The following is a 22,627-nucleotide window of genomic DNA, read 5'->3' as shown; positions in this document are numbered from 1 at the left end:
ATCCAGCTGCTCGAATTTACTTTAGTGATCATTCACTTAAATAGAAGCTCAAAGGTAGAGGAAAGCAGTCCTATTTGAATTAGATCACATCACTTTTTGAAATACAGAACAGAAGCTAAGATTGTGTCATTTTCATAGTTAACTGGGTCCATATCTAAAACTCGCCAAGTGTTCACAAGCATGTGTGTGTGTATGTATGTGTTTATTTTATGACACAGGTCATCGAGAATGCCTCTTCTCAAAGGGATGCTGTCATCAGTGCTTTATACAGCAGTTTAAATAAAGTCATTTTGTACTGCCTGTCCAAGCCTCAGCAATCCCTCTCCGAGTGCCTCAGTCTTCTCAGCATCTTGGGCTTCCTACAGGAACACTGGGACATTATCCTTGCTACCTATAACTCCAACGTCAGCTTCCTCCTGTGTCTCATGCATTGCTTTTTGCTGCTCAGTGAGAGAAGGTAAGAGCTGCCTCCTTGTTTCCTTGCCTGCTCGTGGTCCATGCACAAAAGCAAGCTTCAGAGGGACACTTGATTGGGGTCAATATGAATAATATATATTCTTTGGTTATCTGGTTGTCCAAATTATGTGCAGTGTTTGACAGTACAGTAGATTGTCCTCAAATCTGTCCATGTAACTGAGCCACCAGAATCATCAGGAATAATAATTTACCCCATTTCCATAATTTTCAGGTTTTAAGATAGCTGATTGATTTCATTTTAGGGGCAGAAAGCTCCAACACTGAATATATAATTGATTTTATGATGCAGCCCAATTTCAGAAATATTAACATTTGATAAATGTAGTCTTACACTGGGAAAATATGTAATAAATTGTATCATGCAAGCCAGACATGATTTTCTACATACACACTATTTATGATATAAAATGATATCCATAAGCAAATTTGTATAAGAAATACTAATAAATAATAGCATGGAGGACATGGGGAGATAGAGAGGAGAAGGGAGTTGGGAAAACTGGAAGGGGAGGTGAACCATGAGAGACTATGGACTCTGAAAAACAATCTGAGGGTTTTGAAGGGGCGGGGGGTGGGAGGTCGTGGTACCAGGTGGTGGGTATTATAGAGGGCACGGATTGCATGGAGCACTGGGTGTGGTGCAAAAATAATGAATACTGTGATGCTGAAAATAAAAAAATAAATTAAAAAAAGAAAAGAACCCTCAGTTTGTTTTGTGAGATTAAGAGTCACTTATGGTTTGTCTCCCTCCCAATCCCATCTTGTTTCATTTATGAGAAGGGGGTGGGATTATGGACATTGGGGAGGGTATGTGATTTGGTGAGTGCTGTGAAGTATGTAAACCTGGTGATTCACAGACCTGTACCCCTGGGGATAAAAATATATGTTTATCAAAAATAAAAAATTAAAAAAAAAAAAAAAAAAAAAAAAAAGAAAAGAAAAAAAAAGAAATACTAATAAAAAGAAACTGAATTAAGTTTAATTTTTAAAAGATTTTATTTATTTGTATGAGAGGGAGAGAGCATGTGCTGTGAGGGAGGAGCAGAAGGAGAGAGATAAGCAGACTCTGCACTGAGCATGGAGACTGACACAGGGCTCGATCCTACCACCCTGAGATCACGACCTGAGCTGAAACCAAGAGTTGGATGCTTACCCAGCTAAGCCACCCAGGCACTCCCTGAATTAAGTTTATTTAAATGATTTTCTTAAATCCAAAATTCTGAGAATATGTTAGATTTCTCTGTGTATATGTACATTCTTCTTTTTCTCTGTGAATATTCTCTATCACCAGTGGCTTGGCACCATACTGCGTACAAATACGATCTCTTACAATAGAACTGTGTTGAGCATAAGGAAAGGAGGCCTATGCGATATTATACTTTGCTCTTGTCTTCTTGTTGTTGCTACTGTTGTTGTTTATTCTTATTTTTATTACTTGAAAAAAAAATCCAAAAATCCGGTCAAACTGACTATTGAATGTTAGCAAATTCAACTTGATTTGTCTTAAAACTCTCTGGCAATCACTGGAAAACACTTCTAGCCCAGAGGAGGCCCTTGCCATGTTATTTGTTTGATACAGAAGAATTCCTTTTTGCTGGGTTAAAGTGGGAGGCTCTGCTCTCTTGCCTGTGTTTTAAGAAGTAAGCCTACCCATGTTGGAAGCATAGGTGAGAACAGAGGAGTGCCAGCGTATGTGTATGCTTGAATTTCCAACTTGCTCAGATCCCTCTGTTCAGCTAAAGGGCCTCCAAATCCAAAAGGACTTTATTCTAGGAATTTCAAGAATGGATTGTCATATGGTGGTATATTTTCATCTCCTTGTTTGTCATTTTTGGTTCAATCCACAAACTTGTACTGAGTGGATGTTCTGCTTAGTTGACTGAAGGGTCCCAGAGAAGAAGGCACATGGATTAGGAGCCCAGAGCACATGGTTCATGAGGAACTTCAGATGCAAACCACTGTGCCTCCATTTAGAACCAACTTCATGATGTGCAGGAAAAATGGAGATGTGGGGCCTTGTTCAAAAATTACTAAGATTTCAGGGCACCTGCGTGGCTCAATGGGTTAAGCCTCTGCCTTAAATTGGCTCAGGTCATGATCTCAGAGTCCTGGGATCGAGACCTGCATCCGGTTCTCTGTTCAGAAGGGAGCCTGCTTCCCCACCCCCTCTTTCTGCCTGCCTCTCTGCCTACTTGTCATCTCTGTCTGTCAAAAAAAAAATAAAATCTTTTAAAAAATTACTAAGATTTCAAGACAATGGCAGCAGAGCCCAAGCACAGAACCTTTTTAAGTGTGGACCTTGTGAAACTGTACAGATCACAGGCCCATGAAGCTAGCCTGGCCCCTCTCAGGTGGGATGAGGTCAGTGCCAAGCAAAGGCAGAGTTCAATATTTTGGGAGTCTACAAAAACAAATGACCAGTTCTGATCATTGGGAAACCAGGAGAAGGTTCAGGGAATCTGCTGGGAGTATGAATTAGATTTAATAAGACTGGAATTAAAAAAAAAAAGAATTTTTTCTGTTCCTAATTGTGTATCTGTCATGGAAGTAGTTGTGAGGTGTTTGCTTAAATTCAAATAGACAAGTTTTTCCAGTTGATATGTACTAAGTTTGAAGGATGATTATTTGTAATAGAGAACAATAGAATGATCCCAAGGAAACTGGAGTTTATAGTGAAAAATCTCTTGTCTCCTAGTTATCCGGAAGGATTTGGATTGGAACCCAAGCCTAGAATGACTCCTTATCATCAAGTGTTTCTTTCTCCAAATGAAGAAGGGAGAGAAAAAGGAGAGGAAGACTTACCAAGTTTGAGCGATGGTACCTTATATTTGATGTTTATTTTTGGGAGAGTGGTTGGGTGGTGGTAAATTCTGGGTTACATTCTTCAACTCTGTAGGACTTGGTCAGGCTAAGAACTTGGAGGACTTACTATAAAATTCCAGGGGGCTTTACCATAAGGTGATTTCACTTCTCAGGAGGTCCCTTGAATTTTCCTTTGGACTGCTCAATAGGGGAACTGGAATGTCATCTTACCTCGTTGAAACTGGCTCTTTCTCAACTTTCTTCTCTAGAAAATGGGAATGGAGTAAATAAATTCCTTATTTCCATGAGATTTTTGGCTTGATGGAGTTTATTTTTAGATTTGCTAATATCAAAACAAGTTAAAGGGATTGGAAATTTTTTAAAAAAATTAAAGCCAGCTCCATGTGTTTAGGAATTGCTCTCTTTTGGTCACATAGGTGCCCAAAGCCAGTGCTTAAAACTGTTAAGTTTAAAGTGTACTGTAACACAGTGTTAATTACAACATGAACACTCATATTTGGGGTTTGGCTGGTAAAGTGGATGGAGAAATGTTAATCCTCCTAGAGTGAGCAAAATGGTCTATAGAATAAATGAAACAAGATGGGATTGGGAGGGAGACAAACCATAAGTGACTCTTAATCTCACAAAACAAACTGAGGGTTGCTGGGGGGAGGGGGTTTGGGAGAAGGGGGTGGGATTATGGACATTGGGGAGGGTATGTGCTTTGGTGAGTGCTGTGAAGTGTGTAAACCTGGTGATTCACAGACCTGTACCCCTGGGGATAAAAATATATGTTTATAAATAAATAAATAAATAAATAAATAAATAAATAAAGAGGAGTGACTCTGTGGTCCAAGATCCAATGGCATTTAGGGTCCTATAATTATGGGGCACATCAAGTAGAACTGGCCTGATGGATTGGTCTATATCTGGGCAAATCCAGGGCACTGAGATTGGTAGGTGGTAGGAAGCATGATTCAGTGTTAGGAAAGAGGACTGGCTTGGGTCCTGGGTCCCTAGCCATGGTTCTGGGCTTGGTGTCCATTCCTCTGAGGTGCCAACATAAAAGGTAGGTTAGACACAGCTGTTGGGGAGATGTCATTTGGTTAGCTAGAGCTTACTCGGGTAGTTTTCTATTTGGTATCTAATGGAATTGAGGGTAGGAGAAAGAGACTCCTTTTGTTCATCAGTCATGTTTCCCAGCTCTGAACATCTGAAGCAGGCAGGACTTGGTGGTGGGGAGTTAGGGGTGGGGGAAAGGCCAGCTCACTTGGATATTGGCAGCATTGTCTACAAACTGACTGCTTTCTAGCTGGAGCTTTGCAAGCTTGAATAATATTCAAGAAAGATGCAATAAAAGCAGCCATGATACACCATTCCCTGATGCTTGCTGGGAGAGGCACGAAGGCCATTCTGACTATGTGATGTGTTCTCTCTGTCAGTCCAGCACAACATCCAAAAGATTGTGCGAACCCTATGGCAGCAGCTCGTGGCACAGAGGCGGCAGGAGCTGGAGGACACCTGCAAGATCGATCTCTCTGTGAAACCTGGAGAGAGTGAAGTGAAGATTGAAGAGATTACCCCACTCTGGGAGGAGACGATGCTCAAGGCCTGGCAGCATTACTTAGGTCTCTGTCCAATTGGCCCCAGGGAACAGAACTGCTGGGTCTCACAGATGCAGACTTCCCCAAGTTCTGCTCAGGACCCAGAGCCTTTTCCAACCACATCTTCTCTGTCATCCCTTTGGTGGGTGGGATGGAAATCACTGAGATCTCCTGAAACTTTGCTCACAAAGAATGTGTGCTGCTTTGCATCCTGGGTGAAAGGAAGGTCAGAGATGCAAGCAGGTTCTAGTAATCTCTTAGAGAAAGTGTATGCCATGTCAGAGATCTAGCCTAGAACCCTAGAACCCTAGAACCCTAGAGCTTAGGGTTCTAGGTCTTTCCCTGATATTCCCCTACCAGCTTTGAAACCTTGTACTAAGTCATGGAGTGACCTGTAGCCTCAGGTTCCTCATGTTCCAAGTGAAAGTTTTCATCCCCAAAATATTAATGATCCTTGAATTCTTTCAGTGACTCAACACTTTCTCCTTCATATGAGTTAATACAGCTATAGGAATGTTGTTTTAATTTTTAAATTTTTTTAAAAATTTTATTTTTAAATAATCTCTACACCCAGTGTGGGTTCGAACTTACAACCCTGAGATCAAGAGTTGCACACCCTACTGGCTGAGCTAGCCAGCCCACCCACCTGGAACTTTGTTTTTAAAGTGGTCATCACTCTTAAATTATAGCCCATGTACTTGTTTTAAGTCTTCTAGCATCACAAAATTCACAGTGATTCAAGAATTAGTTATTTCCATGTGCATCACCCCACACTGCCCAGCGATATAGAACTTTTATTTCATTGGCTTTCCAAACTAGCACTAGAAAATATGTATATATGTACATGCCTGTGTACAATTTGAGGTCAAAATGTCAGATTCCATTTCAGAGAAAAGTTTAATGGAAAAGGACCTCTGTCCCCATACACATGCAGTGAATTAAGTGGTGAGATGGACCTCAGTGCTTGCTTACAAATGCCTCTCTTTTTGGCCAATAATCATGTATTGAAAATTCTGTACATTTGACCATCTGTGTTTTTTTTTCCCTAAAGATTTTATTTATTTATTTAACAGACAGAGATCACAAGTAGGCAGAGAGGCAGGCAGAGAGAAAGGAGAGAGAGAGGGGAGGAGGAAGCAGACTCCCTGCTGAGCAGAGAGCCCCATGCGGGGCTTCATGCCATGACACTGGGACCATGACCTGAGCCGAAGGCAGAGGCTTTAACCCACTGAGCCACCCAGGTGCCCCGACCATTTATGTTTTAAATGCATAATCTTACTTATTCTTCATGACACCAGAATGAGGTTAGATGCTCCTATTGCCAGTTTACAGGATGAGAACACAGGGACTTCTGTTTAATTATCCACATCTCACTTTGAGTCAGTGGAACTAGGAGTCTAATCTGGGTCTGGTGACCCTGAAACCCACACTATATGGCTTAGAAGATGGCAATGTGTGCTTGCAGCCTGGGCTGCTGTCCTTATTGGAGGTGGCTCACTGGGCTTGTGTCCCTGGCTGGCCCTTTAAAAGCCAAGCCAGTTGTAGAAATTGTGTATGCTCTTCCCTCAATTTTGCTTCTGACACTTTTTGCTTCTCTGTTCCTAGCATCTGAGAAGAAGTTGCTGACCAGTCGCTCGAGCGTGGGGCACCACAGCAAAGTGTCTTCATGGAGTGGTAGCTTATCTTCGGCCATGAGGCTGGTGCCGGGGAGGCAGGCCAAGGAACCTGAGTGCAAGACAGAGGTGAGCTCAGACACCTTGCCTTAGAGAAGCAGCACACATTCATTCCAAACCCCATGAGGGATGTCTTTGCTCTCTGTTGCTTGTGGATATGATCCAATTCCATATTCATCTGAGCATGTAAGATTATGCATGTGACTTTCCAGTTGAAATGACTTCTAGGGGAGCCAGGTTTTAGGCTGGCTTTAACTTGAAGTGCATATGGGCTCCCCTTGAGCTCCAAGAGCAGGTGGGTGTTCCTTATAATGTTAAAACCCAAACCAGGTCTTGTTCCCACACTCCTTTCTAGTCAGGTGTGTTCAGAGAGCCCTAGCTTGCCGCTTAGCAGGAGTTGTATGGGTGGGCTCAGCAAAATGAAGACCATCCCGAGGGTGGTATGGATGTGCCGAGCCCCAGAAACTGCCCACCTGTGTCCCAGCACTTGCTCCCGAGTAGGAGGGGTCCAGCCCTCTTTCTCTGGCTTCACTCTGGAACTTCTGTTCCTTGACCAAGTCAGCTCTGACCCCAGTTCAGTCTGGCTAGCAGCCGGGGAAGGGACAGCAGGGATGCTAGGTATGGGCGTGCCTTGCATGGGGACCCTTGTATGCTATTGACGTGCCTCTTGCCAGTTTTCCAACCACTCCCAGGTCACTGTCATTGGCATGGCTCAGTTGTCTCTGAGTTCTGGGGAGATTGGTTGAGAAACGGTTTATGTGAAAGACACTGGAATAGATTACAGTGTTTGAAGCCCCTGTAGGTCCACAAATGGCTTACAACAGTTTGCTCTGGGCTCACACTGAGAGATCTGGAGGCAAAAAAATTTTAAATTGGCTCTGTCTTTGGTGAAGGCAGGCTGCTGAAGATACTGTCTTCTATGTCAGTTGGGGTCTCCGTTTATTCATTCATTCATTCACTCAAGAAATACTTATTAAGTGTTTACTCTGTACCCTTCTGTGAGCCCTGAGGTTATAAAAGAGAGAAAATCTGACATATTCTCTGCCTTCTTGGAGATGCATTTTAGGGGGTGAAGATAAACAATAAATAGATACATAATTTGTAAATATGGAGGGTGCTAATTGCAATGAGGAAAAATGGAACAGGGTAACTGGGAGAAGGTGGTTGGAAGCCCTCTCTGGAAGGGGGGCATAGGAGCAGAAAAATAAGGCAGAGACTCTGGAAAGAGTGGTTAGGCAGGGAGGACCATCAGACAAAGGCGCTGAGATGAGCGTGAACTGGGGTGTTCTAAGGCAGCAAAGAACAGTGTGGTTGGACTGAAGTGGGGAGAGGGCAATCCCAGGGGAAGTCTCCCCTGGCTGTCACCAGCAGGAAGGCCTGTGCTTTTCCAGAGCAACTGGCAAACACCAGAACTTCTGTTGCAGTTACATTTCTTGGCAGGGTCATCTGGGTACTCAGAAGCTCGGAGAGGTGACTGGGGCCAGGCTGTTATATAACTACACACACCTAGCCCCATAAAATTCTGCAAAACACGTGAACACATGCACACATGTACGTGCAGACACCCCTCTCCCTGCTTCTGCCTTTCTGCTGGAACCTCGTCTGTCTTCAATCTGATTTAGTCATCCTGTCTTCAGGTTGTATTATCTTGCAGACTCTTTAAAGATAAATTTCTTTTGAGACAAAATTGACTTATGTTTTAATTTTTTTAAAATGAACTGTGCCTTTGCTTTGGAGAATCCTGTAACTCGGTCTGGGCCGGGCACAGTGCGTGGTACAGAGGAGGATCTTAAAATAAGTGTGTGGTACTGTACGGAGCGAGGGAATAAAATGTTTTCTCTCTTTTGGCTGGGATGAAACTCAGCAGCCTTCCCATCCGGCACCCATCACTCATCCCCGTGAGATGCCTTTGTTGCTAGCAGAAGGCACAACTTCTCAGGTACATATGTAGACTGTGATGTCATAGGAGAAGAGCATCAACTATTTGCCCTGGGGTCTGTTTAATTATTTTTAAAAATTAATTTTGATTATTACAGCTGATTACACCTCAGTGAGCAATGTAATTGATATTTTCTAATGTATCCCAAGGAACATTTTGTACAACACGCTTTTTGTTGTTGAAGGTTAAAGACTCCGTTATTGGTTTTTGCCTAAATATGCCACATCATTAGTCCCTCCAGTGAGAAGGTCGCCATCTGGAAAAAGCAGCATGGAGACATTATTCAGGCACAAGTGCATGAAATTGGTGTTTCTGCATCTTCTGTCTCTCTTCTGGAAAGAAGAGGCTTGTAATTAAAGGAGTTGATTTTGGAGGAAACATTATTCATTTGGTGTTATTCCTTATCATGTCAGCAGCTGACAGCTCTGCAGCACTGATAAATTGTTCCTTGGAGTGAGACATACGATGTACCATTTCTAATGCCGCTTACCTATCTTTGTTTTCAGTAGAAAATGTTTTCCTCTTGGCAGGTGAGCTGAACTTGGGGGCGAGGCTGGTATGATGGAGGTTATTTCTTCCTTTTCTTCTCCTGACCCCATCACAGGCCCCTCTGGGATCAGATGGTGAGGCTGTGGCCTCTCCTGGAGTGAATGAAGGCTGTGGGGGTCAGCCTGTTGGGCGGAGCTGGGGACGTTGGGCTCCCTTGAGGCCACCATAGGCCAAAGATGGTGTCCTGGAAGCTTCTTCCTCATGTCCACCCTAGAGCAACCATGAGTGTGCACCCCAGTTGACCGTTCCTCCTTCCAGCACCATGTGCCACTTGCCAACACAGCTTTAGATTTTCTTGTTTAACAAGAAGTTGAAAAAACATCAACAACTCGTGAGGGTTGCTTCGCTCTGACAGACGCACCATGTATGTTGTTAACATTATGGGGAAGCAGGTGAGGGGTTGACTGAACCCTCTGGACTATTGTTGCAACTTTTCTGTAAATGCAGAATTATTCCAAAATCTTTTTCTTTTTTAAGAGCATTAGCTCTTTTTTTTTTCTTTTTTAAAGAAAGAGAATTAGTGAACAGGAAATAGACAGGACCTGAGAGGCTGGGTGGGAAGGGGCCGTGAGGATGAGTCTGTGCGAGGCCTATGAGCAGGGGGGTGATCGAGGTCATGGCAGGACGCAGGGAGAACGCCGTGGCTCATGCTGGATGTGGCCAAAGTGAGGGCTTCAGCTGTGGGAGAGCAGTGTGTGTCTGTTTCTAGGGGTAGGATTGGAGGTTAGAGCCCCCGAGGGAGGGGCCAGGCTGGTGGCTGTGACATCATTTAGATGGGAGATAATGGAGGCTGCAGGGGCAGGAGTTAGAGCAGTGGAGATCAAAAAAGATGCACAAGAGAATTCTGTTGAACCAAGGCTGGGATGAGCAAAAGAAGGCGGCTGCCACAGGCAGAGGCTCTGACCTCATTGTAATCAGGCAGTGAGAAGAAAGGACAGTGGCTGTGGCAGGTGTGGCAGGAGCGTGTGTCCCATGGTTCTGTTGGATCTGCAGAGCATGGGAAGAACAAGGGTTCCTTGAGGAAGAGGGTTGAAAGTTCAGGGTCACTTCTAGCCTGTAAAAGCCTGTAAAAGTTCAGGGCCACTTCTAGTCTGGGTGAGTACAGCTGTGTCTGGTTCAGCAAACATGAGCTGGATTTTGCCCCACTTTCCTCCTGGGATCAGTGGTACATGTGTGCGCAGCTGTTCCATAGCGGGGCCGGGTGGACCCCACCTGAAGAGGGAGACACACACTGCTGCCTCCAAACAAAGCTGAGAGCCTTATGGAGGAGTCAGACCTTCTGGAGCAGGGCCAGCCCCAGTGTCCATGTTTCTGTGGCCTTTGGAGTTAGCTGAGCAAGTTTCCAGTTGCTGGCTTCAAAGTGGGAATGGCTCAAGTAGGGAAGAGAATAATAGAATAATAGAATAATAGAATTTCAATAATAGAATTAATTAGAATTGAGAAAGCACCACAGTCAGAGGACACCAAAGTGAGACACATTTGCTCCAAGATCCCTGGTGTCTCATAGCTGTCCTATGGGTGAGCCCTGTGCACCCACCAGGTACACTAGGGCCTCCAGTGAGACCATCTGTGCCCACACGTGGGAACTTTGATCTCAGAGACCAGACACCTGCGCCGTCAGGGTGACCACAGACATGCTATTGGCTGCCTCCTTGAATGTGTGCCCAGGCTCGCCGTCCCAGCTCCAGCTCCTGAGTAGCCTGCCCCTGGTAGAAGAGGAGATGCTGGTTGAGGCCAGCAACTGAGACAGCTGAACAAAGTGCAGGCCTGGCTTGGGTCCTTGGCAAGGGAAATGACATTTTTGACCCTCTGATTCTGAGCGCTTTACCCACTATCTCTTTTAAAAATCATTGTGAAAAATCTCAAACATATACCGCAACAGAGAAAATAATAAGATGAATCCCCATGTATCTAATCCATCACTTCCCATCCACAATGTTCATCTCATGGCCAATCTTGTCTCTATCTCTATCACTACCCACTTTCCCCTGCTGCACGGAATAATTTTGAAGCAACATCCCAGACATCATATCATCTCCTGCATAACTGTTCCTGTACACTTATTTTCTCTTTAAAGAAATCACAAAATCCAAATAAAAATTGCAGAAAGGGAAGCAAGTGTGCAGAATGGGAAGGCTTTAGCCAGCACTGGGGGAGTGATCAAGCAGTTCCTGGGCTTTCTTTCTGGCGTGTTTGTATTCATCTCCTGCTGCTGTGTGATTTTGGTCTTGCTGAGGCTGAAGGCACAATGAGCCTCAGAGAACTCAGTGCCCCTGTTTCCGGAAGGAGGGGAGGGACTGATGAGGACACAATGCTTTTGAGTTTGGTGCTTCAGAGCTTCTGAGTTTGGGGGATGCATGGGATTTACCGTGGAAGCCTCAGCTGTCATTCACCTGGGGAAAAGGCTCATGGGGCAGTAGAGCCCGAGGGCTAAGAAGAGATTTTTGAAAATAGAAAGAAATGGGCTTAAAATTTTTTTTTTAATTTTTCAGTGTTCCAAGATTCATTGTTTATGTACCACACCCAGTGCTCCATGCAATAAGTGCCCTCCTTAATACCCACCACCAGGCTCACTTAACCCCATACCTCCTGCCCCTCCAAAACCCTCAGTTTGTTTCTCAGAGTCCACAGTGTCTCATGCTTCATCTTTCCCTCAGATTTCCCCTGATTCACTTATCCTTTCCTTCTAATGTCCTTCATGCTATTCTTTATGCTCCACAAGTAAGTGAAACCAAGAGATAACTGACTCTCTCTGCTTGACTTATTTCACTCAGCATAATCTCCTCCGGTCCCCTCCATGTTGATACAAAAGTTGGGTATTCCTCCTTTCTGATGGAGGCATAATACTCCATAGTGTACATGGACCATATCTTCTTTATCCATTCGTCCATTGAAGGGCATCTTGGCTCTTTCCACAGTTTGGCAGTTGTGGCTGTTGCTGCTATGAATATTGGGGTACAGATGCCCTTCTTTTCACTACATCTGTATCTTTGGGGTAAATATCTAGTAGTGCAATTGCAGGGTCATAAGGAAACTCTATTTTTAATTTCTTAAGGAATCCTCACACCGTTTTTCAAAGTGGCTTCACCAGCTTGCATTCCTACCACTCCCCTTTCTCCACATCCTCTCCAACACACGTTGTTTACTGTCTTGTCAATTTTGGCCATTCTAACTGGTGTAAGGTGGTATCTCAATGTGGTTTTGATTTGAATCTCCCTGATGGCTAAATGATGATGAATATTTTTTCATGTGCCTGTTGGTCATTTGTATGTCTTTGGAGAAGTGTCCACATGAACAAAACCTGAACAAGCATGTGGGCTTTGACACAAAGGGAGGTCAGTGGTGGAGTAGCAGGTAACACCTGAGGAAGTCAAAATGCAGCTGTGAAAACAAAAGACAGAGTTCCCAGAGTCTGGCTACCGTAAGAGTTTCAGTCAGAAATCTGTAAGAAATTTTAAAAATCTGAAATTCAGAAGGTTTCATGTGGACTGTTTTTACTTAAACTTGTTGTAAATTCAACATGGTATTTGTGGGCAAGAGAGAAAGGGTTTTCCCAGGAGATGAATGTGCCTTTAAGAGAGATGTATGGAGACAGGTGGCCTAAATCTGGGGGGAAATTAAGACACATGAGGAATTCTAAAATTGGGCCAGAGGAGCGATCCTCATAGTATGTTCTCACTGGCATGGCAAAAGGGCAGGGAGACATCCTCTGTCAGCAAATCAAGAGAGGAACTGGAGGGACAAAGCCACTGGAAATCATAGGAAAGAGAAGAGTGATTCAGAAAACCTAAAATCAAGCACTTGGTAAGAAATCACAATGCTATGTTGTTGGAAAACCCCATTGTGTTTGGTGGTGGGAAAAGGCTTGTGAACAAGTAATTAAATGAGACTATGTGTTAGAGGAATAAAACCACTCGGACACAAATGGAAGTATGATTTAAAAAGAGATGTTGGAAAGTGTAAAACCCTCTATGGATGTGAGCACGGTGACTAAGGCCTTCTGCTAAATGGAATCTTGGTTTTTATAATTGCCGTGGGCAAGGCTGCCAGTGACTTACTTTCTCCTGATGCTTTTCCAGAGATAACTGGCCCTAAAAATAGTGTCACTCTTCCCGGCCTGGCTTAGAGCTCTTCATGGTACGTCTGGACTAGAATTATTTCAGAAGGGACTCCCATTACACTCTGGTTGTAGATGTGTTAGGGAGCAAGAAAGAGAAAAATGATGAGGTCCACCATCTTATTTCTCAAACCCTGAAGTTTCCTATTTCACTGAACCTGAAGTTATGTAGCATGAACTGTGGCCCCGGTCTTGCAGGAAGTGGTATTCTGACACCACACCCAGAACAGACCATCCAGGTGGTGGAGGTGGGAACACAGCGTCATAGGCTCATGGGAAGGCAGCCAGGCTGCGGCAACGCCGTGCGTGTCCTTGGTCCAGGAGTGTGTATGTGTGTATGCATGTGCGTGTGTACGCCTGCATTGCCTTTTAGTTGTTTTTCAAGTGGTCTGGGCGCCTAACCAGGGTGCTCACTTTCTTTCCCACTATTCCTTGACATACTCATACGGTACACACACACACACACACACACCCTATTCTTCAAACAGTTGAGGTAAGAACCCACTCGTCACATTGTCATCAAGAGGTGGCCAGGAAGGAGTCAGCTGGAACAAGAAACTCCATATAGAAGGGAACGTGGACGACAGGTCCCGACAGCAGAGGATTTGAAAAAGCAGCAGCATCACCCACAGAGCAGTACTCTCCAGAACAAGACGGAAGAATGGCTATGGGCAGATAGAGACCGTGGCTTTCCTCTTTCCATCTTAAGGAAATCTTAAATGTTACTAGTCCATCAAAAGTCCTTGGTCCAGGAGTTTGAAAAATAGAAGCAAATGAACAAAGCAAACACTGATACCTTTAATGATGTTTCTTTACCAAGTGCATCATTTGTGAGACATCCTTATCTTCATAATAGAAGGATAATTAACATCACTAATTATCTAATTAAGTTCATTAAGCATCCACCAACAGGGCACCGTGAAGTTGACATTATGTTCTACTGTCAACAAATGCTTTTGATTTCTTAGGAAGTAATTAAAATGTAAATTAGCATGCAATTATATGCACAGGGGAAGTTTTGAATTAGATATTCATTTCAAAACTGCTTAGAGCAACATAGTTTTTGTTTTTTCTTCAATAAAAGCCGACATTTTGCTATTAATGGTATATATTAAAGTTGCCATTCTGTTGTTCGGTGTTTGAATCATTGCCAGGTTAGAGTACTTACACGACACACGGCGTTGAGTTGATACGTTTGCTACTGTGCTTTGTGCTTTTGTTCTTCTTTGATCATTTTATTCGACACGTTGGTTTGTGTCTTGTGTTTAAAAAAATCACAAGTGATTTTTTTTTCTGAAAACCTTCTGTAACTTAAATCTCTAGATGATTTTGCCCTTTAGAGGTATTTTAGATCAAGTATTTTAATGTATTCCTTCCATCCGGTTAGATTCAGGGAATGTAATCAGTGGCTTGTTAAGTGCAGGTCGCACACATGCCCATCTATACACAGGAAAGAGGGAAGGGGCACAGAGCAAACTTGTGGTCCAGCCATCCTTGATTGCAAGTTCACGTTTCTCTCCTTTTTAGGGCGGCCCCTTGGTTTCTGATGAAATAGTATAACTTAATTTATTATAATGAGATATTACAACTGTTATGCTAAATACAGCAACCTCATCAGATGAGGACCCTTCCTGAAACATCACAGAGTCCCCAGACATTTGCTGGAAAAGAGGGTCCAAGACAGAAGCCACCATGCCCAAATCCCCAAAGTTTGCATTTTTTTAAACAACACCAACTGAATCCCGGAATGCCCATGTTTTAGTAAAGCTCATGGTTTGTTGTCACAGCTCAGTGGGTAGGATGCGCACCTCCCCCATATTTTAGCATGGAGATACTGGGCCCTTTGAGCATTAACCTGATGTCATTTGTTTAGTGAGAAGGAAATTCTCTGCTGATGCCATTGAACATCCCCAGTCCCTTTCTGGATGATGTTTCCAGGGATGGATTTAGGTGTTGCCAGACCTAGGCCCCTTGGTTTTGTGTGAACGAGATTTCAGATAAATGCAGAGAGAATACAGTGGCATAAGAGAGGCTGGCTGTCCCTCGTTCTCTTGAAAGGATTGTTGTCAGACTCTAGCCATGAGTAGAGCCTGCTGAATCACTAGCTGCTCATCATTGTGGATGTGGACCTCCCTATAGTCCGGGCAGAGAGAGGCTGGTCTCCTGGGGCAAGTGGGGAACAGTTAGCATGGTACAGGGACTGGTGAGGGGGCCTGAGGCTGGCTGGACTATGACAAACAGAGACATCACGCCAGAGGAAACCCACCCAGGGCTGTCCATTGAGATAGGCAGTTTTGGGGGTGGGGCCTGACTTCTGTCCCAGCTGTCAAGCTGTGAGCTGCGGTGTGGTCTGCATCTTTGCTCTCATTTGTCAGTCCAAAAGGGGCTTCTTTTCCCCACTCACGTAAAGGATAGTGTAAGCTAGCAGAGACCTTGGTCTGACCAAGAGATCCCACTGCTAAAATCAGATGATGCTGACCTTCTTCAAATAGGCAGCAACCACCTACTCAGTGAACAAATGGAATTTTCTCTACCAGAACTTTCCTCTCAACTGTTTATTCCTAAATCTTATCTTGAAATGTGGTCTACCATATCATGACTTCCCAAGAATGCAAAGTCCACACATGAGTAATTAATGCCAACAGTAACTCACTTCATCCTAAGGCTAGCTTGTGGTCCTGCCTCTGGCTAATCACACATTTCCTCATCTGTGAGCAGCACACAGTGATGGCAGAATCGCTGTGCTCCACAAATGCACCATGACACCACGGCACCAAGGGCTCTCCCACCCGAGAGTGGCACAGAGCCACCTCTCAGTGCTTTTCTGGTTATTCAGTCTCACAAGAAATGGGGCTAAAGTTGCTTTTCTTTTGGCAACAAGATGATAACTTGAACCCTCGCCAAGAGAGCAGGCACTGAGGTTAGGCAGGTTCCACAAATCAATGGCGTATGTCCAACAGCAGGTCCTGACCACTGCCTGTTGAAAGGGACATTGAATCTAAATTATGTTTGAAAAGTCTTTAGGGACAAATGCGCAGTTCCTTCTCCAAAGTGGTCTATCCAAGCAGAAACATCTAGTCTGAAAAAGGTAACTAGATCTTATCTCTCTCCCATTTTCTGATTTTCTTTCTTTCTCTTCTGTAGTATTTTTTTAAAAGATTTTATTTATTTGAGAGAGAGAGAGAGAGAGCAAGTGAGGGGAAGGGCAGAGGGAGAAGCAGAGTCTCCTCTGGGCAGGGAGCCCCACACTGGGCTCTACCCCAGGATCCCAAGTTCATGGCCTAAGTCAAAGGCAGATGCTTAATGGACTGAGCCTCCCAGGCACCATTCTTCTGTAGTGTTTTTATTATAAAATCAGGCTTTGTTTGTACACCATTTATGAGGGGTGTCATAGAGGACTGTTTCAAAGTAACTTGAAGTCCCAACTCTTCAGCTCAATCCACAATATTTTAATATACATAAATAGCTCATCCAATGAAATTCAACAACTCATGAATTTATTGAACAGACATAGTGTTCCTCACTAAAAATATAGAGATGAATAACTCATGAACCCCATATTTAAAGAATCCTGGTGCTGTTTATTGATCTCCCTACTTAGAGAGCATCTAAGAAGAATCATAGTAGATGGGTTTCTGAAAAAAATGTCTATAGGTCAATATTTTGTAAGTTGAAACAGATTTGAAATTAATTTAGAAACCTGGCAATTTAAAGGAATCATGGGTTGAATCTTTTGAAAACTGAATATAGTCATTTTTTTTTAAAGACGAATTATATACCTAGGAATCTATTCAGATTTTTGTATATTAGATTTCCTAATGTGAGACATACCTGCATTCCAAAAACTAATGTGGTATTTGGGGGAAGGTATTGTCATCCTAAGAAATGCTTTCAATTTTGAAAAATTATGACCTAAGGATGGGGGATGGAACACATTTTTGTTTACTTCTCTAAATCTGAGTTTTTAAAACTTAAAAAATGCAAAAGCGTTTTTGAGTCTGCAAGACAGAAGTGGCCCCAACTCTATAAATGAGAAGCGGGCAGATGGTCGTGGAGTGGAGAAGGAGTGCGGGGCCCTCCCGAGGCGCTGCTGCCATTCACAACCCGCTAGGGTCTGCTTCCAGTGTGGCCACCAGGCGCCTGCCATGTGAGTTACAGCCGCCTTCTCGCCCTGGGACCCATCTATTATGAGAAACCATTTTGGTTAATTAAAAAAGTGTTTCAAAGTCTCAGAACAGGAAGTTCTGAAATTTTCTTCACTTTGCTGTTGCCGATGGGGGCTGGTGTCAACTTGGCTCCACAGCCAGGCACAGGAGGGAGAGAGGGGACAGCAGAAGGAAGTGTGGTCGCCCAGTCTTGGGGGCCTGGGAGAAAGGTTGTGAGGTCCTCAGGGGCTGGTTGATCTACTGTTATTATTAGGGGTGACAAAGGAAGTAGCTGGGGCTATCGAGTGAAACTAAAGGGCAATTGAATGAGCACGTGTCTGATCGATTCTTGCAGATGGTTCCCAGCTCATGGATTTCTATGTCTAGAAGCTGCTGTACGGGCTGGGGAACCAGGCGAAGTGTCTGCTCTTGGTTCCGGGAAAACAGACTATAAGCAAAAGTGAACAGATGAGAAAATATTAGATAGTCCAACATAATCGGAAGGAAATAGATGATGTGCTGGAGACTGCCTCAAGATCACTGTGGGTTGGAAGCGATCATGAAGTTGAGAGGGAAGCGGAGCCCTCCAGCATCTGGGGAATGTGGACTCCTGAAACAGACCCAGCTAGTGCCAAGGCTCAACAGTGGGAGTGAGTTTGTACACTGGAGAACAGAGATAGAGAGAAAGGTCCATATCAATGGAGCAGGGAGCTCCAACGGGAGAGTGGTCCCAGAGAAGAGTGCAGGAACCAGCGGTCAAGTGCCCTTCTAGCTTCTCTAGAGGGTCAGAAAATACATTGGCATCCATGCCTCCATCTGCATCTACATGTCCATGCCTCTCTCTCTCTAAGCACACATCTCTTCTCCAGACATTCCCTCTTTCAATGTTCTATGCACATTCATCAATTTTCTCTTCTATCCCAGGCCTTGGGCATAAGCCCAGTGGATACAGGCACAGTCCCTGACCTGGGGATCCCGCCTTGTAGGAGGATGAAATAATGACACTGTAATAAGAGGTTCAGGCTCCGGAGCTGCCCAGAGGAGAGGGAACCTCACTTGGGCTTTCTGGAGGAGTTTGAACTAGATAAGGAGGAGGAGGAGGGCGAGGAGGAAGGATGTGAGGGGAGATCGTTAGGGAGGAAGGGGCCCCTCCAGGTGCAGAGGGACAGTTGTGACCATCTGCCTTGTGGCTCAGCTGGTAGTCTGGCACTAGCAGAATAGCATATCCAGTTTATCTTTCCTTAATTTCGTGTATGTATTTATATCCTGATTCACCCCTCAGAGGATTTATGGAACCTTTAGATGAGGATGCATGTAATAAAATAAAGGAATGAGATCAGGAAAAATAATCATGGAAGAAGAAAGCCAATTCCTGGGGAATGAAGATCATAAACACGCCGTCTATAAAGAGATCCTGTCCAGCACCTACACGGTTCTGGCTTTCTGGCTGCCATTGTGGAGCCAGAGGCAGAATAGTTCATATGTGTATTCCCCGCCCACCAGTTACTCTTCTGCCAAGAGGCGGAAGTGCTTGAGCACAGGGAGATGGGGAGAGCTAAGCGGTCCCCCCTGCCCAGCGTCTCCTGGCCACTCCCACTGTGAGTTTTTAAAGATCCGATCTGAGCCTCTCATGTCCCTGATCAAAAAGAAGCATGTACCGCCACCCTGTCCGGGCTAGAGGACGCAGACCCACAACCCCACTGCAAGAAGCCCGATCTCAATGCTTTTCCAAGCCCATCCCTCGCCCCCGTCCTGCACTGTCTTCAAGTCAGACCCAATTCCGTATTTTGTTACAACGCACTCTGTCCTCTCCCTTCCATATTTTCTGGCAAACGTGGTCCTGTCTGCCGGGAAGAGCCTCCCCCTTCCATGGGACCAACTGCTTCTCCTGGACTTTAAAACCGTGCCCCTTCTGAAAGCCTGCGTGCCCTCTCCAGCCTGGCTGGGCCCCTGCGTAGCCGAAGCTCTATTTGTCCTCACAGTGGCCGCAGCTGTGAGAACCAGCCTAAGGGAGAGGGAAGGGTTGGGGTTGATTTTGTTACCTTCGAGCTACATGCAGGCCCCCCCTGCCCCCTAGAGTCCCCCGAGACCTGTGACCGCTGAGACAGCAGAGGTGAGCAGGTGTGCACGGCATCCAGGAAGACAGGGATAAGGTTAGCGCTGTCCTCAGGGAACTCCAGCTGTGGCCGCCCCCATTCTTCTTAAAGACTAAAGAAGGAAGCCTCCCTCTGAACCGCAACTCCCATTTGTTTGTCTGAAATGTTCATTACCATGTGCAGGTCGCTCCTTTGCTAGGCAGCATCTGGAGTGAAAGGAGCCATGTGGGTTTACCGGTGCTGCCGTAACAAAGCAGCACAGCTCGGGGGCTTCAGCAGCAGACATCTCTTTCCTCTCACTCCCCATCCGTCTGAGCCTCGTGGAGGCCCTGACACCTGAGCAGGAGGCCAAGAGGAGGGAGGGTGGCTTCCTTGAGAAGTCCCAGCACCTACAGTTCCAGAGCTTTCGTCCTTTGCTGCCCTGGAGGGTTTTTTTGTTTGTTTGTTTAAGTAGTCATGCTCCGTGTACTCATGACAATCGAATTTAATAAAAACATCACAGTTGAAAAAAGACAAATTAGAAACCACCGTTCATCTTAGAAATGAATACGTGAGTGAATTTAACACGAGACGAATTGAGCTGTGGCGATCGGGTCCCTCCTCAGCCACTCGGAGCACCGGTTGTTTGTCAGTCCTGCTGGAAATATGATTATTATTCTGGTATTGCTTGACACTTATTACAAGTCTGGGGCTGTGTCTCCATAGCAGAGAGAAGCACAATTATCTGGGCACTTGGAGAAAAGAGCGCTTCCTGGCTGGAGTCATCCAATAGATACCCTGCCGAGACCCCTTGATCACGATCACGTCTTGCTCACTGGACAGACGCCCCTTCTTTCTATCAGTCTGCTAACATTGGATGGGTGCATGTATAGACATATATGACTAACCACAAACAAAGAAAGTGTTTAATTTCTTTTGTCAGGGAACCCAAACCTGGTCTCCACCAAGGACTTATATTTAAAGGTAGATGTGTCAGCCTTATACAGAGAAGGCATAACAGAAAAACTTCATTGAATGTTTTACAACCCGGAAAATATTGAATTTAAGACGGGTTTAAAGTGCAAAGGGTGTGAGGACCAGACCCGAAATTGTTGCCACTGACCCTGAGGTTCTCCTTAATCCTGATCCCATCGAGTGTCTCACTCCGGGCAGGGAATAACCAGGGACAGAGAATTCGGCCCAGCAGAGTGACAGCAGTCTATGAGTTTCATTTCAGTCTTTCAAACTTTGGTCATTGCCTCTGTTTGCCTGGACAGTGTCCCCGAGGAGCTTATTCTAATCGAGGGACAGGGCTGGTGGGAGATGAGCCACTGTAATTCAGAGTACTACTCTCACAGGGTTTCTGCTCTGCCCTGGGAGCCCCGAGGAGGTGTTCCAGGAAAGAGCCGAGTATTAATGATGGTTTCATGTTAACTACAAACCGCACACACAGACTCAGTGACATTGCACTGTTAAATCTCTCCTCCTCTCAGCCCCCACCAGTGGAGAAGAGGGGACTGGTGAGTGACAGTGAGAGTGACCAGTGAGAACGGAGATCCTTGGGGATGGGAGTTTCTTCCACATCTGGTTTCACGTCTGCCTTGGTAAATGGGAATTCACCTGAGTTTTACTTGAACCTGTCTCTTTTTCCTTTGGCCAGAGAAAGTCAGAGGTTAAAGGAATCTAGATTTGACACTAAAATCAAACAGCATGGTGATTGTTTTTTCTTTATGGAATTATTAATGAATACTTAGAAACTTTCAAAAAAATTGTGAAGACTGCCCACAGTGGAATCATGTTATATAGGATTAAGTGTAAAAATACATTCATGAAATGAAAATCAAGTTGTCAACAGTACTCTTAAAATTCCTTTACATTATTCACCAAGAACGATACCATGGTGACTTTGTGAATTTGGCACCAACCTTCTCTATATCCACTAGGCAGATTTCCTACCATTTTGGGGGGATAAGTTACTATTTCTTTGTCAAATGTCTGATGAAGGGGTTGGCTTATGCAGTTAGGGGGAGCAAGATTAACCTAAAATTATTTGTCTTTAAATGTGAGAATCACACTCAGTACAATGAGTTGCTTATACCCAAGGGAGATGTGGGACTGTGTCCGACTGGGAGAACGGTGACTCCTGTCTTCCACCTCAGTTTCATGATGCAGTTTAGGTAGAAAGCTTGTGAGAATTTCATTGTATTTTCCAATATGCTTTTTACTTAGGAATACCTTTCATGTACTTTTCATGTTCATCCTGTACTGTTATATACAACTCACGCAGTTTCCCCTGGTGTTAACATCTTAAATTACCATGGTGCCTTTTTCAAAGTGAAGAGCTGACATTGATGCATTACTAGTAACTAAATTCCAGGTGCTATTTTGGGTTTCACTAGTTTTCCCATGAATCCAGGATCCAGACCTGAGCCCCACATTACACTGAGTTACCATGTCTCCTTAGGCTCCTCTGATTTGTGACAATTTCTCAGATTTTCCCTTGTTTTTCATGACCTTGACAGTTTTGAGGAGTACTGGTCAGGTATTTTGTAGAGTGTGCCTCAGTTTTGGTTTGCTCAGTATTTTCTCCTAATTAGCTTGGGTCATGGAGCTTGGTAGAAAGATCACAAAGGAGAAGTGTGCTTCTGGTCATACTGTGTCCGGTCCGGGGTGCGTGACACACATGTAGCATCATCACATGGTCGTGGTGGTGTCTGCCAGATTGTTCCGCCGCAGAGTTCCTCTTGTCCTCCTCCCATACTTGATTCTTTGGAAGCAAGTCCTTAAGTCCAGCCCACCCTTACGGGTGGCCTCCTGGTGAGGGAAACATCTACATCTATTGTTTGAAATTCTCTGTAAGGAAAGGTTTATCTCTTCTGCCCCATTATTTATTCAATCTTTTATTTGTATCAAGAGGGACTCACGCATATTTATTTTATAATTTGGGGCTGTCGTCCATTAAGCCTGTTATGTATCTTGTGCTCAAATTGCTCCAGCTTTTTGCTGAGAGTATTTCATTGATCTCACACTTGCTTTCACTGGTGCTCTCTTGATCTTTTTTTTCACTGATTACAAAAATGAATCCGTATGAATTTTATGTGTTTTAATGCATCCCACTGTAAATGTTCTAACATTTTTGGAATGTGTATCACTCAGGATAAGTTATGGTACAGTAACAAGCACCCCCACATCTAATTGTCCTAAAATTGCAAAGTCATGTTTCTTCTTTGTGCTACAAGTACTGTG

At 44.4% G+C, this 22,627-nt stretch overlaps 1 protein-coding gene across 4 annotated transcripts in view; it reads left to right on the top strand.

Annotated features, from left to right (window-relative positions):
- The window catches only part of WDFY4 (WDFY family member 4), a 268,674-nt gene that overhangs the window by 128,946 nt on the left and 117,101 nt on the right, over positions 1–22,627 (top strand). For all 4 annotated transcript variants that reach the window (XM_013063131.2, XM_004765845.3, XM_004765846.3 and 1 more), the window contains exons 36-39: positions 219–457; positions 3,173–3,294; positions 4,722–4,907; positions 6,489–6,625. In XM_013063131.2, coding sequence (XP_012918585.1) covers positions 219–457; positions 3,173–3,294; positions 4,722–4,907; positions 6,489–6,625 — 684 coding nt within the window. The remainder of the gene's footprint in view (positions 1–218; positions 458–3,172; positions 3,295–4,721; positions 4,908–6,488; positions 6,626–22,627) is intronic.

Source organism: Mustela putorius, unplaced genomic scaffold (assembly GCF_011764305.1).
Source record: "Mustela putorius furo isolate JIRA1106 unplaced genomic scaffold, ASM1176430v1.1 tig00003909_pilon_pilon_pilon, whole genome shotgun sequence".
Taxonomy (NCBI): Eukaryota; Metazoa; Chordata; class Mammalia; order Carnivora; family Mustelidae; genus Mustela; species Mustela putorius.
Note: the sequence above shows the minus strand (reverse complement) of the source record. Positions and strands in the feature narration are given on the sequence as shown.